Here is a 17360-nt window from a genome sequence, read left to right as displayed (position 1 = left end):
ATTTGTTTTCTAAGGTTTTACATTAGGAGAATTTTGTTTGTTTGAAGTTACCTATCATAATATATAGCATTAGTTATAATTTTTTAAAACTGAAAGAGTTAAGAAAACTTTCCATAAATAACTAGCTTCTGTTTAAGTAGAGTGTAGCCTCACAGAGTGGGCATTTTGCTGTCTAAACTGTGTCCTCCTATTTCAGGATTATTTTGTAGGCATTTTGCAAATTTTCCAAGAGTCTCTTTACACACCCTTCCTATTTTAGTTTACATCTCTATCATTTTTACCATAGTTGTTGCAATATTTAGTATTATAATTGTAGTTATGAGAAAGAATGCTGTTGATTCTCCACTTGGTTTGATCCCTTTCAGCATCTGCCGTCCATTTAAATCTTCAAAACTTAGCCAAGTCATAGAAGGGACACTAATAAGATAGATTTCATTACAACAGCCATTTGTGTTGCCATGACAGGTGTTCTCTACCCAGAAAAATAGGACATACGTATGTTATTTGTGTGTGTGAAAATAATCAGAAAACATTTCATATTGTTTGACCTTAAAAAAAACCCTGCTATTTTCTGAATTAAGAACTTTATAAAAGTTTGATATCTCTTAACCAGTGACACAGGTTTTTTTCTTTTTCTTTTGTTTTAAATTTTACTGAGAGATCTTTCAATGGATTAGAATTTGAAAATCAGTTAGTTTCCCTTTTCCATTTTATTTGCTATGCAAAGAAACTGCTGCTACATAGCAACTAGACTGGAAGTGTGTTGTGATGTCTCTTGGTTAGTTACCAGAATCTTTTTGCACTTGAAAAGGACAGAATAACTAAAGTGAATTTTGATCAGAGTAGTAAAACACCCTACACCGACTTTGTTGGGAATATTTTAAAAAGTAGTTTTAGAATAAGCATTTGTTTTTATAGATGCTATGTTATTTCAGTATTTTTAATGGTTCAGTGAAATTCAAGATACTTGTGTGCCATGTTCTGCTTATGAATAAGATGCATGTGTTTAAAATAACTTACATATTAATTTTCTTTAGACAATGGGATGAGCAGTTGGATCCTCGGCTAAATGCAAAACAGAAAGAGGCTGTTCTGGCCGTTACGACCCCACTTTCAATACAGCTGCCTCCTGTTCTCATCATCGGCCCCTATGGCACCGGCAAAACATTCACCCTAGCTCAGGCCGTCAAGCACATTCTCCAGCAGCAGGAGACCAGGTGAGATGGCGTTGTGTGTGCCCTGGTCTCATCAGCAGGGCACAGTTTCTGTCCTTGTTGTGAAGACAAAGCAAGGGCTAGCTTTTAAAATTTTCATCTTGCTTGTAAAAATTTTAAAAAAAATACAAATAAAGAAAAAGAGCCACACTCAAACCCCAAAGCACTAAAATTTGAATTCTCTGAAAATGTACTGTTTTTAAAAATTGGCAACATAGAGAATTGTAGCTTTTAAATAGTCCTCAAAACTCCAAGTCTGCTAAGAGATTGTGATAAATGTTAGTGCCACAAGGGTTGAGTTTTTAAAAAATAATTTTATGTGATAGATTTAAAAATAATTTGGGGGAACTTATCTCCTTTACAGCTTAAAGAGTAATTAAGCTTTAATAATAATTTCCTAAAGGCATAATTGAATAATATGTTAGAGGTTACTGAGTAGGTTGAGGGAAATGTATTATATTAAAGTGGCCACTGCTTTTTTTTTGGTATTATACTGCTTGAATAGCTTTGTGCTTTATCATTCTTTTTATTTGCACCGTTTATTTCAGCAGGATTCTCATTTGCACCCATTCTAATAGTGCTGCTGATCTCTACATAAAGGATTATTTACATCCATATGTAGAAGCAGGCAATCCCCAGGCAAGACCTCTCAGGTATTCTTTTAAGGCTTCTTATGTCTCTGTATCATACTTTATTATTCTTAAGAAAAGGTGTCTATAAAGATTTTAGTAACTTTGAGAAAACCAAAATCTTTAACTGTGCATTGGCATTTGGAGGTTATGCCTTTTGAAGAAACCATTTAAATTAAGGAAAAATTTAAAAATCTTTGACCATTCATTTCTTAAACATTAAGTAAAGAGAAAGACATCCTTTTTTAAGTTTTGTATGTAAAAAATGTTGTTACAATCTGAGCCGATTTTGATGTGTTCCTCTAAAAGCTACTATATATAAATTTATGATTAAATCAATTTTAATTAAAATTCTAGCATATTTTGCATGGCAGAGTAGTCATGCAGTGATAGTTGTTTATGGAAATAAAATTTTGACTGTGATCATGCAGGTAATTTCATAGACGCTACACATTAGAGAAGCATGAAATTGAAGTGATTTCTGCAGCACGGTGTAACCGACTGGTACTTATAGCTCTTTGCTATCATTTAAGAGAGAAAGAAAATTCTAGGTTAATACAGGTCTACTAAGTGTCTATGGATATGAAATGTTCTTAAATATAGGGTTGTGGGGGAATAAAATCCTTTTCTTCAGAAAACAATAAAGAACCATTAAATGGTTATTATACCATTTGCTCTCATTGTTATATGAATTAATGTTTAGTTTTGCCATTTTACAAACTAATATGTCATGCCCTATGTTGTTCAAATACAATTATTGTTTAAAAATTAATTTCTAACACACTTTTGAATCATAATTCACTAACTTTTTCTTTCTAGTTGAGCCTAGGCATGGAAAAATGAGGTTACGCTATTTAATTCTTTAATAACCATAAACAAAGCCATTCGAATGATTTTGCAATTGCATTAAAAAGAACAAAAGAGAAAAAAGTGGCATGGCCTGTTAACACAGGTTTTTATGCCATACTCTGTTTCTACTCTGGAGACAAATTAGAGAAGAAATAAGTATTTTAAGTAGAACCCAGTTTTATTTGGTAAGAAAATATCACGTATACAGAACCTATAAATGAAAATGTGATATTTACCAATGGATAAATTCATCAATAACTAGTTTGCTTCAGATTCTAATCTTTTTTAACCCATAAGTGAAATTGAGTTAGCTAGTAGCATTTTTGCTATGAGTGTTCTTACTTCAGTGTCGATAAGATGTTTTATTGTTGGTAGAGCTTGTGTGTGTGCTTATGTTTGTGTATGTATGTTATGTAGGAACTGTGACAATCTCATTTATCATTGTACTTGGCTTGGAAACAGTGGAGTGAAGACCCCTCAAAGCTTGGTTGACCTAGCATAGGTCATTTGACATTTGGGGCAGGAGAGCTGTCGTTGATAAACACTGAAATCCATTATTTGGCTAGCATTATGTTTAGCTTTTCCCATGTAAAATTATGTTTTGGGCGTTACAATCCAACATGTAGTGCATCTAAATATGTAGGATAAGAAGTTATGTTCCAGTAGGGTCTATGTATAGTTGTAGTGACCCAAATACAGAAACTTGCCCTCTAGTAGAAAATATTTAAATTTATTTAAATACAAATTTCATGTTATTTCATTTAATAAGTGGAATAAAATAAGAAAAGACTTGGCCTTTATGTGGCACTGTATTTTCACCATAGTTTTTCTGTTCAGGAAAGGTGTTAACTTGTGAATGTATTTCCTAGGAGGGCTAATACATTGAAATGTTAGGATTTATTAGCACCATCTATTATTATATTAACTGAGATTAATTTATAATTTTCCTAATGGGCAACAAATATGAGTGGTATGGGAGATGGAATAGAGAAAATTAGAATGGCTGAGCACTCTGGGGAGATCAGCTTGATGTGAATTGTCCCAGAATGCAGGGGAAAGAACACAAGAGGGCCCTAAGTGTCCGCATGTGACCTTGAAGATTTGTTGTCTCTGTGGAATAAGAGTGATGATGGCAAGTTTACCTTCTCACACTGTAGCTTAGAGTGGGCCCTAGTAAATGTGACAAAGTGGGAAAATAGCCATAAATATTAAATAGTTAAAACAGTAAATATGTTTAAATATGCACACTTGTGGTTAAAATGTATAAAATTCTATTAGTTGCCAGGAGTTGAGCTTAAATTATTTTGGGATGAAGGTTTTAGAATACATTTTAATTATATTTAGTTTCAGTTTTTACTTCTTTATTAGCATCAGAAGATTTTAAAATGGAATAGAGAGGAAAACATAGTTTCTGTTTATGCTTCTGAAAATCAGTAGCTGATTCTGGCAGAGTTATCACTTATTAGATAAAGCCTATCTATGGAGAAAGTGTACATTTACTGTTTTCTGGACAAATAGAAGGTATATGTTATTTTATAAAGATCTTTGAATAAGTAAATAAGGTCTTTCTGATTCTGTAGTATCTTATGTAATAATATTTTGGGGGTGTTCATTGCATATGAATTCAATACATGAATAAAATTTCAGTGAATTAAAATGATATATTACCAGACAGTCTTCTGTTTTAAATTTCATTATAATTCATGTGGGGTATGTGGACAGTTTATTTCTAGAAATATGTAAATTACTTAGTTGGTGTCACCTTTTATACCATGGACTTGAAAGTGTCAATTCTCCAATTTTGAAAAATGTTGTTGGATGTGTTTTAAGTAATCTTATAGACAGTGTCTACCTTAAATGTTGCACAAAATGAAAGTACTGGGAAAATATTTAAGTCTTTTTTAAGTCAGCACTAGACTATTGTATTTTTAAGGAAATGGGCCTAATGATCAAACTTTATATTCTTACTAACTTCATCTTGAGCTAACTTTCCAATGTAACTACAAAAAAGTCAGTAATGAGGCTTAGAACTTCAATTTCTATTTTTTCTTTGAGAAAGAAACAGTGCCTGTAGTTAGATTTGATAAGTAATTTGAAAATGAATTTTTCAATTTTATAATGAAATGTTCATTTAAGAAAATATGGAAAATATAGGAAAGCATGGAGAATAAAAATTATCTATAACCTTACCAGTCAGAGATAAATACTACTAACATTTTACAGTTTAATTTCTAGTCATTTATATGCTTAAATACACACACGTAAGTTAATATTAATGGAATCATAATTTGTAAATACTTTTTCACATAATTTGTAAAATGAGATTTTTCATATATTTAAAAGTAAATTCTGCTTTGCTGATCTGAATAAATATTTTTTTATTAAAACCTAAAACATGTTTAAGATTTTTACATCTTTTAGGAGCGGTGTTGGTTACTTTCACAGTCCTTCCTATCATACTAATGCTTTTAAAATACATTACTTTCCTCTATTACAATTTATTTATAAATTAGGGACATTTATTAAATGCTTTTTTTTTTTTTGCTTTGCTTTGCTTAAAAAAAGACAATAACCAATTTTAATTGTTTCATAGAGGGTTAGAACACATTGTAGAAGATCATGAGGTTAGTGTTTGTGCACATGACATTTGAGCTGCCTTTGAAACATTCTAGAGGAGACAGATGTCAAATAAATAGTTGGATATGCATCTTGGAGCTCAGAGGTGAGGTCTTGGCTGGAGAGAGAAGAATGTGTGAGTCATTAGGGTATTGGTGGTAGTTGAAGCCATGGGCCTGCGATGAGATTGTCAGGTGAGAGGACAGAGCTTGATGAGAGCACTAAAGGCTAAGCCTTGAGGAACCAGCTTAGAGAGGTGGAAGGAAAGCAGGGAGCGGTTGAGTTATGGCAGCTGAGGGAGAGAATATTTCAAGGAGGGGGAGCAACCACAGAGCTGGATGCTGCTAATAAGTAACTTGATGGGCCTGGAAAATGTCCAAACGATTTAGTGACATGGAAGTTTATGTCCCTTGATTGGACCCTCACAATCTCCTAAGTTCTTTGCTGTTTCACTGATTGCTGCTTCCCAGTCTCCTTTCCTGTGTCCCTCCATTCCCCAGCCTCTACATGTGGAAGTGGTCCATTAGCCATTCTTCCAACTAGTTTCCTTTTTATTACACTTACTCTCCAGGTGAGCTCTTCTAGTCTCAGGGTTTAAGTATGATCTCAATTGTATATTTCTTGTCTTAGGCATTCTTCTGAACTCCACACTTATAAATACCTCTGCTTACTGGATATCTCTACTTGGATGTCTACTACTAAATATGTCCAAAACTGAATTCTCAATTCCCACCCCAAATTTGTTCCTCCCTGTCACCACTGTTGCCACTCATCCAGTTTCAAAGCCATGGAACATCCTTTCTCTTAAATTCCACATCTAGTATATCAGTAAATTCTGTCAGCATTACTCTCAAAATGTGCAGTGATCTGACCATTTTCACATCTCTACTGTTACCACCCTGGTTCAAGCTATCATTTTTTCTTGTCCGGATCCTTACAGCGGCCTCCTAATGGGTCTCCTTGATATCGCCCCCTCCCCCTGCCTCTCTCCCAGTCCCTGGTGTGATGGAGCAGCTGGTACTGGTTTGTGAGAGCCAATCATGTGCATGTCTTCCCAAGTTCATGTGAAATTGGCCATGATAGTAGGTTTTATACCCCCAGAAACCAGCAAACACTGCAGATCAGGTCACCCCTCCCCACCCCCCTCAAAGGCTGATTGTTCAACATTTACCACCACACCACTGTCCAGCCCTCTTCCTGCCTCCAGAACTGTGTGTTCTGTCCAGAGAAACAGAGGGGTCCTTTAACAACCTAAGGCATGTCTCATGACATGTGCCCTGTTACAACTCTCTGATGGCTTTCCATTAAAATCAGAATAAATCCAAAGTCTTTATGAAAGTTTGCAAGCCATGTGACTTGCCTCTGTGCTGGACCATAGTAGATACCCAGCAGATCTTTGTGGTGTGGGTGGGTTAGGGATGGGAGGAGGTGGGTGGGTGGATGGATGAGTTGTTTCTGTACCATCTTAGTAATCTGTTGTATGAATCCTATTTCTATTTTTCTTTTTCAATTAATAGAAAAGATGCTCTTTCTTAAGATTTTCTGATGGTCCAAAATTTAAATTTGTTTTTAAATTTCCAGAACTTTAGATAGAGGTCTATTTAAATATAGGTATAAGAATATATTCTAAAGTGAAATGCAAGTAACTTTTAAATTTCTCTTGTAAGTATGCAATTCACTATATTTTATTAGCATAGATAATTAAAATATAAGTATATTTTTGTAAGAATATTCTAGGGAAAAAAAAGTAATTCCCAAATGGGAATGTTTTGAAGTAAAAAAACTAATGCTTATGAAACTCTGTGTGTCATTCTGTTGTAAGATTATTCTGAGCACTTAAAAATAATTAGATATTTATCTTATCATAGTGTATATACTTTCTGCTTGATTCATTTTTTTGCTGGGGGGAGTTACAGTTGTATGTTAAATTCTAATCCAGTAGAGTGTTAACAGTTACCAGACTTATTTGTTAATTTCCAGGTATTGTAGTCTTAACATCATAATGTCAATATTTTGATAATCACATACTGGTAAGATGTTAATAAGTATAAATAGGAAATGTTATCTTCTTTTATAGGGTATATTTCAGAAATCGCTGGGTAAAGACTGTCCACCCAGTTGTGCATCAGTACTGTTTGATCTCAAGCGCACATTCCACCTTTCAGATGCCACAGAAAGAAGATATTCTTAAACACCGAGTGGTTGTTGTTACATTGAATACTTCCCAGTACCTCTGTCAGTTGGACCTTGAACCTGGTATGCTGACTCAAGACACAGAAAGGGTGTCTGAATGCACAGGGCTCTGCATTCAGTTTAGATCAGGGGTTGGCCTGTGGGCCGTATCTGGCCTACTGTCTGTTTTTGTAGATCAAGTTTTATTGGATGGAACACAATCATGCCCATTTATTTACCTATATTTTCTATGGATTCTTTTGTGCTACAGCAGCTGAGTTGAGTAGTTGCAACAGAGATTGTATGGCCAAAAAAACCTAAAATGTGTACTGTTTGGCCCTTCACACGCACACAAAAATTATCAACCCCTAGTTTAGACATTTTAGTGACTGCTACTCCATTTGTTCTCTAATTGATCAGATGGTATTTACTTACTATTGATCATGTGAAAAATTCATATTTGGACAGTGTTGGTGTTTTTACAATTTTCTCAAGTTTTTAATTTTAAAATAGTTTTCCATTAATACAGTGTAGAGACAACAATCATGATAGGTTTTTTTATGACATACTATTAAGATTATTTAAGTACAGGAACTATGTAAAATCAAACTAATATTATACAAAGTACAGACAGATGGTGACAAGAAGTTCTGATAAATATGGCAGAACTTAACCATCAAAATGTGGTATCACTTCAAGGTAGTTGCTTTGGAAGAATATTCATTTATTACCACTTTATTATAATTGTTGACATTGGTCAACGCTTTTTTGCTCTCTCCTTTTGGAATTGCTTTCAGAGCCAGTGACAAATTCTTTTAAGTCTCTGGAAGGTAGAGACAGTTCTCTTCACCTTGTATTCCTGGCACTTGGCCCAGGGTATAGACACCTGGAGGCCCTTGATAAACCTCTGTTTATCTTAAAGAATGAACAGTGGCCAAACTTTCTTTTTTGAGGGTAGAGTTAATTTTAGAAAAGCTTCAAAATCTTTCTGAGACATACCTGGTAAATAAGGTAGGTTATCAAACTGAGCAATACCATTAGGGGTTGAAAGAAAAAAAAGAGAGAGACGTGCCTCTCATGTAATGAGACTTATTTTTCTTGTGCACGCAGCTCATAGCTGGCTGGTGAGGGCAGTTACAAAAGCAGAGTTTCAAAAATGTTTTGAACAGTGGCTGCATCCATTGGAATGAGTTATATTTCCTCTCAACTGACTTCTTTGATGGAACAACACTTATTTGCAATGTAAATTTTGGTATGTTTATTTAACAATCAGTCTCATTACTTCATGATCATACTCTGCATATTTGCCACGTAAATTAAATACCCAAGCCTCCTAAGCAGTATAGTTTTGAGGAAGAGTAAAGAATGGCTTTGAAGAGCAAGAGTGTAGAACATTTATTGCAAGTCAACTATCTGCTTTGTTTTAGGCACTGTTTATACTTTATTTAATTCTCATGTCAACTTTGTGGAGGGTTGTTTTACAGCTAAGACAACCAAGGCTCAGGCTAAATCAGTTTGACTAATTCAGGTTTCTTTTACTAGCTTAAGCAACAGTATAACAATTTCATGATTTATTCAGTTCCTGATTTACACCCTAGCTCTATTTAATTAAAATGTTATCTAATGAAAACAGTAGATTTTTTTCACTAGTCTCAGTTTTTTCCAATTTGATCCTATAATTATATAGTCATCTTCCTTAATTAGTCTTGTAGAACAAAAAGCACAAATTCTCCTCAACAGGGAGAAAAATGCATGTGTCCAAATCATGCTTGGGCCACTGTCATTAAATAGACAACAGTTATTGATACTTGTACTGTCAACATAGCCATTTGTTTGAATGGACCGTGATGATGGTGGTGATGGTGGTGGCGGTTATTACTGCCAGTCAGTAAGGTTTAGAAAGTTCCCAACCTAGAAAGAAGTTGCATTAGGAAGTTGTATAAACAGATTGTTTGGAACTTGTTGCTATCCATAGAAATAGAGGTTAGGTTCTTGGGCCAACTCACAGGAGGCTAATTAATCTAGAGAGTTACAACTGGTCATTCTGTTGAGAAGCTACTTTGTGTTCTTTGCTGCGCTAGTAAAAACAGGGCCCCCGTCTCCCTACCTCAGTGAGCTAGCCATAGGGGCAACATTTACTTCTACACATTGAAACAGCAAGGAGAGTTTTCTTCTGTCTCCTCTTTTAGGGGCACAGAGGCTTTTCCTCCTTTCTGTACACAGATTCCTGTGCTTCAGTGTGAGTGGCAGCAGTAATCGAGACTGGGTGTTTGCATCTAGGGGATATTTGATCATGTACATTTTTGATACTTGTGTCACTTTTGTTTTTTTCTTTTTCAGACTGGTGATATTTTTACAGCCAGGATAGGGTCTTAGGCTAAAACATTGTATATAATCTGTACGCACACACGTGCGCACACACACACACACACACACACACACACACAATAAACCTAAATAATCAAAATAATGCATTTGCTCACAGATAACCTTTGTTTTTGGTCAAAGTTAGATTATCACTTTCTCCTTTATATTAGATTTTGGGTATGATTTTCTTTAATGTCTAATGTGTGTGTTTAAGCTGAAGTTACTTATAAACTACCATTGTTTTATTTTTGGTGTTTTAGCAAATAAATAGTGAAAGGGTTTTGGGCCTATCACTGTTTTATTGCCAGCTTTTCTTTGTGGTGAAAAGCTGCTATCTTGTACTTTTAAAGTCTTTTTCATGTGTCCTGATTGTTAGTCTTGGGGCCATTAGTACCAGATGGCATTTACATACCTGTTGTTGAGCAAAATAGTTCTTCCTTTCAACTTCTATTTTTTAAATAATGATTTAAATATATGATCTTCTAAATTGAGGACTGGCATTAAAAATACTCACAGCTCGTAAATCAGGACACTAAACTCTTTCCTTAAAAGAAAGACACTACTCCTCCCTTTATCACTGCTGTAATATGCGGTCCTGTGTTTACACTGTACCTCGCAGGGTTTTTTACGCACGTTCTATTAGATGAGGCTGCCCAGGCCATGGAGTGTGAAACCATTATGCCCCTAGCATTAGCAACTAAGGACACCCGGGTTGTCCTGGCTGGTGACCACATGCAGGTGAGTGCCCTCTGAGTCACCATGTTGAAAGAAACTTCTGTTATATTTTGATGTTTAATATTTGTTTTCTAAAACAGCCTATGCCATGTTGTGCCATGCATGTCAGTTTAAGTACTTTAAATATTTCTGTACTAATAGTGGAAAATGTTGGTGTTTCTGAAGGAAAATTGCTACCCCCCCGCCCCACTTTTTTTCCTTCTTTGGATAGAGAGTGGAATGAATGAGTCTATCAGTGTTCTAATTGTCATGTTTATTAATTTGAAGTTCAGTTCTCTGTAGTATGAATATTTGATTCTTACTTTTCTTTATCAAATAAGTTTAAAGTATCCTTCTTACGATTCCCCAGTTCCTGTCCCCAGCATTTGTCTTCCTGAAGGGTTAATTTTTCATTATCATGGGAAACAAAGTGCCTAATTAAAAATAATAGCCAAAATCTCAAAGAACTTGTCTGATCTTAATACCGATGTATGAAAGAAAATTACAGTTTTTCTATTAAAATATCAGTTTTGCAAAGTTTCAGTTTGAGGTTCTTTTGTCACAGTTGGTTGAGATTGAACCTACACAGTGTTGTAGCTATCCATTTAGGGAAGAGTTGAAGGTAGAGGGACAAGTTCTGTTTTTGTTTCTTTGCCAGAGTTTAATTTTGTTCTTAGCATCAAAGTTATAATCAAGGATGGCTCCTTACACTTTACGAGATAAAGATGGCTTTTTTGCTAATTATTAAAAATAAGTGTTTTAGTCATAGGCGGTGTATCCTGCTAGCTCACTGTTTAAAATAGTTGCTTAATTTTAGTGAGACAGTTGATTGACTCCCCCAATGATGCAGTGGGTTGCATCCCTAAAATTACTAAGGTAGTAGCTATTTATTAAGTTGGAAGAGTCCTTTATTAACCTGTGTGTAGAAACTCTAGGTTAGTGTTGGCATGCTGAAACGAAAAGTTAGAAAATTTAGCCTCATTCTATATAGTAGTAAAATTGTTCCTAGAAAAATGTTTTTGACTCTGCTTGTTGCAGCATCCAGCATGTTGAGGTTTAGTACCTCAGGAGTTTCAGCGTGGTGGGTTCTTTTTAAAGTGTGTTAAAAAAAAAATGCTACTTGTATATTTAGTTAAATTCTCTCCATGTGTCTCTCTGTTACAGCTCAGCCCTTTTGTTTACAGTGAGTTTGCCAGGGAAAGAAACCTTCACGTTTCATTGCTTGACCGGCTCTATGAGCATTACCCTGCCGAGTTTCCCTGCAGGATCCTCCTGTGTGAGAACTACCGCTCCCACGAAGCTATCATCAAGTAGGTGTGAACTGCCCTTCTGTAACGCTTTGTGTGGTCCAGTGGAAGGGGACTCAAAACAGCACTGTTCCTAGGGACAGATTATTCCCAGCAGAGTTACATGGTGTCCCTAGTGTTGCAAATTATGTTTACTTTTATGTCTGTGAAAGTACACTTCAAAAGTCAGCTGTAATTTATTATAGTAGGGCAGTTCTGGAAACAAAAACTTTAGGTTCTACTAGCTATAAACATATTTTTCTGGGACTAAATATATAATGTATATGTAAAACTACATGATGTAATAAACAAATATGTTGACAAGCCACATAATGGTTTGCATATGTGTGTCTGGCTGTGTTATACAAGGAGTCTATTTTAAAAGAAAGGAAGGATGGGAGGAAGGAAGGAAAGAAAACCATGAAACTTAGTAATAAAGTTTTAAAAGGTCTCTATTAAATATAGTATACATCTACACACGTAAAAGTATCATAGATGGTAGCCCAGTGAATAGTCACAAACCAAACGTACCCCTCAACCGGCATCCAGACCAAAAAACAGAATGTTCCCAGCACCCGGGGAAGCCCCTTTGTGCTGCGTTCCTGTCACTGTCACCACCAAAAACTTAGGATTTTTTCAAGTTTAGTATAATTTAATAATATTGATGGTGGTCATGTGAAAATAAATTTTAGGTTTCTCTGAAAGCAGTAGGAGAGATATAAAAATAAGTTTAGATTTAAATATGGCTTTTATCAACATCTCGAAGTGGGATTCCTCTTTTATTGTTGCCAGTCATTTGCTGCAGTCAGTGGTGAATCGAGTACTACGTAGTATCTTCAGTAGTAAAGAGTCTTCATTTCACAGTTGAAGACTGGAAGGAATACCCTTCAATTGTGTGTATTGTTTCAGTGTCTGTAGATCTTTGTGTTTGCATAAGTGTATGATCCACATAAATAAAAATATACATTTAAAAAATTTTAGTATAGAAACCCATAACAGGTAGCAAATTCCCTCATGAAACAAGAGTTTCATCTAGTACTGAACTGTCATCATTTCTTCCTTTTCTTTCTATGTTCTGGCTTCCTCCCTTCCCCAGATCAATTCATTTATCAGTGGTATACGAGGAGCCCACTGTGTTTTCATTGCTGTGGCTAATTTTGGTGAAAATCTTGGCATCATGGGTATTAGATGTTTGGATTAAAATTAATCATGGGCATAAAGCAACGTGAGATTTGACTGGTAATTTTTTTATATGGGTAAAATTAATGTTGATGATAGATTACTTTTTATTTATTTATTTATTTCGGTCTTTTTCTGCAGTTACACCTCTGAGCTCTTCTATGAGGGCAAACTGATGGCCAGTGGAAAGCAGCCAGCACACAAGGATTTCTACCCACTAACCTTCTTTACAGCACGAGGGGAAGATGTACAAGAGAAAAATAGCACAGCTTTTTATAATAATGCAGAGGTACCTTAGTCCTTTTTGCAAATTGTTGACATTTTTGCAGTCATATATATAGTCTGGTCTTACTAAGCATTTATTTAAAATTTTGGGTTGATATTTTATTGTGGGTTGACTTCATTTACATGAAAATAGTATGGAAGTTTATTCTTTCTTGTGTAACATTGATTTTTTAAGATGAATCTGCCATGAGAAACAAAAACTTTGAATTACATTTTGTCTTGTGCCAAAATACAGAACCTCATTTAAAAGAAGCCATCTAAAATGGACTATGATCACATTTTATAGTGCACACTCCAATGAGGCATCGTTTTATATGAGTAAGACTTGAATTGTGGAATCCTGGGCTCCAGGGGGTCACACAGACCCAGATGATGATGGTGCTAACCCATTATGTGCTGCAACTTGTGTGGTTCTCTTACAGTTTCTGACTTTTTAAGTTCAGAGAAAATGTGGGAAGTATGAGGGGTCAGATGAGGTAGCAGACAAAAACCTGTGATGTCTTTAGGGGCCAGCAGGCCAGAGAACCTGAGGTTTGGTTCTGGCTGTCACAAGGGAGTGGAGTTCTGGACTTGAGGAAACCCAGGGGAGGATGTGTGCATGGTTGGTCATTAGAAGAATGATTCTTGATCTGTGATCTCCATCTCCCTTTCTTCCCTTGAGTCCCGTGCTTTACTCATTTTATTTACAAAAAAAAAAAAAAAAATGCCATTTATTAGGTAATAGTAATTCATCTTTCCATTAAAAAATTGGTCAGAGGCCTGTAGTTAGAAGTCAGTACAAGAAAATTGACAGTACCCACTTGATAAAATCCTAGCCAAAAGTAAAGAAACTTGACATTTTAATTAGTCTGTGCCAATTAATTTTAGGAAAAGGGAGACTTTTCTTTACCTGTTTGAAATATTGACAAATAACTCTAGGGTTTCCTTTATTACTTTTGCACTCAGGTTGGAAACTGCTGGCTGGAAAATCAGTTAAGAAGAAAAAGGAGAATAAATATACTATTATACTGTCTTTTATAATTAACTATGTAATTACCTTTAGTAGTATGCTTTGTTTGTGTGGATTCGAATTACTGTCTGGTGTCACTTGCTTTCAGCCTGATGAATTTCTCTTAGTGTTTCTTTTAGGGCAGGTCTGCTAGTAAAGAATTCTTTCAGTTTTTGTTTTTTCTGGGTATGTCTTTATTTTGCCTTCATTTTTGAAAAGTAGTTTTGCTGGATATTAGATTATTGAGTTATTTCTTTCAGCACACTGAAATATACTTTCCTACTGCTTTATTGCCCTCATTGTTTCTGATGAGCAGTCATCTGTTAATCTTATTGGAGTTCTTTGTAAGTGATGAGTTGTTTTTTTGTTGCTGTTATCAAGATTTTGTTTTTGTCTGTGACTTCTACCATGTTGACTATGGTACGAGCAAAGGAGACTGCTTGCTTCACCTGCTGTCCCACTCAGGCCCTCCCTGTGTGGCAGGAGGTGGGGTAGAGGAATAGGTGCCACCCAGGTGCTACCAGCTGCTCATGGGCTCCTGTTGCACCTTGCTGGGGAAAACAACATCTCTGATGTTCATCCACTGCTGTAACCACCTGGAGTAGCTCTTTCACCCCAGGGAGCTGGAGCAGGTGGGAGCTGCCCCTCGGCTGCTGAGACAGTCCTGTAAGACAGGGCTGTGGGAGAGTGGGGCAGTCCCAGCCTTCCGCTCTTCTTCCCGACTTCCTGTAGATTTTGTTGAAACAGTGCTTCTCAATTTCTTGGAAGCTCTTTGATCAATCTCCAGAGACTTTGAATGATTATCTGTTGGCCTTGACCAGCTTCATAGATGTCTGTCTGGGAAAGGGGTTTCCCCAAGCTCCTCATACCATTCCAAGTCTGTGTATTTTGACTACAGTTTTATGCTGCCTATGATATAAGGGGTAACAGAGGGACGAAGTGGAGAAATGTTTATGTGTTGCTTGTTCCTTATGGGTGAGAGCGCCATGTTTTCAATCCAGTTGACTCATCAGAATCCTTGGACAGTCTGGGTAGTTGTTTCACTTGCTGTTATTTCATTATAACAACAGGATGACTAGAGTCTATTCCTCTGTCATTCATTGAATTTATATGTGGAAGTGGGAACTGCATCCTGGCCATTAATCCTCGAGTTCTTAAAAGGAATAAAACTATCAAATTTTTGTATATTTACTATTATAAATTTAAGTAGATATTACTAACAAATAGTAAATAAATGATGTATTTAAAAGACATTAAAAAATTTCTCCTTCCTCTCTCTGCCCCTGCCTGACCGTCTATTGAGCTTGCCTTACAATACGTATTTTAATTTAGTAATCTATTTTCTAAATATACAGTAATCTCTTCACTGGCAAGGAGTGTGTTTTAGTAATCATTTTGTCCCCTACTGTGCCAAGCCTCAACACAATTTGTTTGATGAATTCATCGAATTAAAGTAGATTAAACTACACTAAAAGTTCTACTCTAATTCACTAAGTGGGGTCCAGAAAATCCAGATGGTAAAATACGGGCTTACTTCACTGCAAGGTTAATGACAGGGCTTGGGCAGAGTTGTACCATGAGAAGGCAGTGAACTCTGAAAGTCTGTCCTGAGGTCCAGATTTGCCCCAGTCCCAGCTGCGGTTTGCTGCCAGCTGTTGGCTGTTCTGTTTACTTATATCCACTGGGAGAGGAGGAAGGGTAGCCCTCGCACTGCTGAGACGTTGGCGGTGCTGACTCTAGGGCTCTCCTAATGGGTTTCATCGGCCTGAGCTACAGAGTGGACTGAGAAATACTGGGAACGTGGGGTTGCCGGTCCCACGCGCCTCTCTCTAAACAGGAACCCGAACCTGTCCCTATTTGAGAAGGGGGGCCAGGTGAGGGGTGGGGCCAATGGCCAGTTACATCATCTCTGATTTTCACATTTTCACTGGGTGCACTATTGTAGAGATTTACCGCTTGAAATGTAAACAAAAATGTGTTCACATCAGCAAAGCCTTATTCCTGGTTCGAGGTGATTTTAAAACGACATTTGCTAAAATGGAATCCTTTGTACATCGATTTCAGTTACCATATTCTTTTCTCCAAGCACTTGTATAACTTTAATATGTATACATGTACGTTTGTTTAAAGGTCTTTGAAGTGGTGGAACGTGTGGAAGAGTTAAGAAGGAAGTGGCCAGTAGCGTGGGGGAAGTTAGATGACGGCAGTATTGGTGTGGTGACTCCGTATGCCGACCAGGTGTTCAGGATACGCGCTGAACTTCGAAAAAAGAGATTATCTGATGTTAACGTCGAAAGGGTGCTAAATGTTCAAGGTAACTATTAATGGAAATGAATTAAGTTATTCAAATGGTTAGATCTTAAAGTGTGTGCACATTTGATTTTTAGTTTTCAGGATCTCTTTTCTGGACAAGCAATTATGTATTCATTTCACACCAAGTTCTTTAATGCCAAATTTGGCAATTCAAGGTCGAGCTCATTTACATGTTCGTTAAATTTCTATATCCAAATGAAAGAAGTATCAACAAATGGACTTCCTCCATGAGTGTAAGTGCAAATATCTGTATGCTGTAGTTGCAGTCGCAGTAGCATACAACACCTATTGTTGTTATAATGTATCTGAGAACTACTTTGTTTATAAAGATTTTTAAAAACTTGTACCTGTCAAGCAAATTTTTAAAGGCATAGCTTGTTCTTCATCTAGATTTTCCTAAGTGAATAAAGCAACTCTTTTAAATTTTCATGTAATTAGTTGCTGTGAAATTTGTGCGTTTAAGTAAGTGAAGCAACACTATAATGTGAGTGCCAGAAAAGCCCAGTACAATCTGAGGTTTCATGGTAATATACAATAATAATAGTAATACAATTTCTAGATCATGGGGAAAAAAAATAGCTCCAGTGTACCATGCATTCAGATCGCGCAGAATTTGGGTGTGCATTTTAGAAAGAATATTACTAATAAACTAGGAAGAGTCCAAAAATGACCTAGCATAGTTAGTGGTCTAGAAACTGCCCTGTGGAGTCAGAAATGGTTGAAAGAACTAGGACTGTTTGGCCTGGAG

The 17360-nt window shown here is 36.1% G+C and overlaps 1 protein-coding gene across 2 annotated transcripts in view; it reads left to right on the top strand.

Moving 5' to 3' along the window:
- HELZ (helicase with zinc finger) overlaps nt 1–17360 on the top strand; it is a gene marked incomplete at both ends in the record, with an annotated part of 130472 nt that overhangs the window by 47226 nt on the left and 65886 nt on the right. The window contains 7 exons of one of the 2 annotated variants that reach the window (XM_079725645.1): nt 1038–1217; nt 1766–1867; nt 7386–7564; nt 10467–10585; nt 11726–11871; nt 13168–13315; nt 16430–16613. In XM_079725645.1, the coding sequence (XP_079581771.1) occupies nt 1038–1217; nt 1766–1867; nt 7386–7564; nt 10467–10585; nt 11726–11871; nt 13168–13315; nt 16430–16613 (1058 nt within the window). Of the gene's footprint in view, nt 1–1037; nt 1218–1762; nt 1868–7385; nt 7565–10466; nt 10586–11725; nt 11872–13167; nt 13316–16429; nt 16614–17360 lie in introns of both variants that reach the window. The other variant, XM_079725644.1, reaches the window with a different exon arrangement.

Source organism: Hyperoodon ampullatus (assembly GCF_949752795.1).
Source record: "Hyperoodon ampullatus genome assembly, chromosome: 19".
In the NCBI taxonomy this organism is placed as follows: Eukaryota; Metazoa; Chordata; class Mammalia; order Artiodactyla; family Ziphiidae; genus Hyperoodon; species Hyperoodon ampullatus.
The sequence above is the reverse complement of the archived record's forward strand: the minus strand, read 5'-3'. Positions and strand labels throughout refer to the sequence as shown.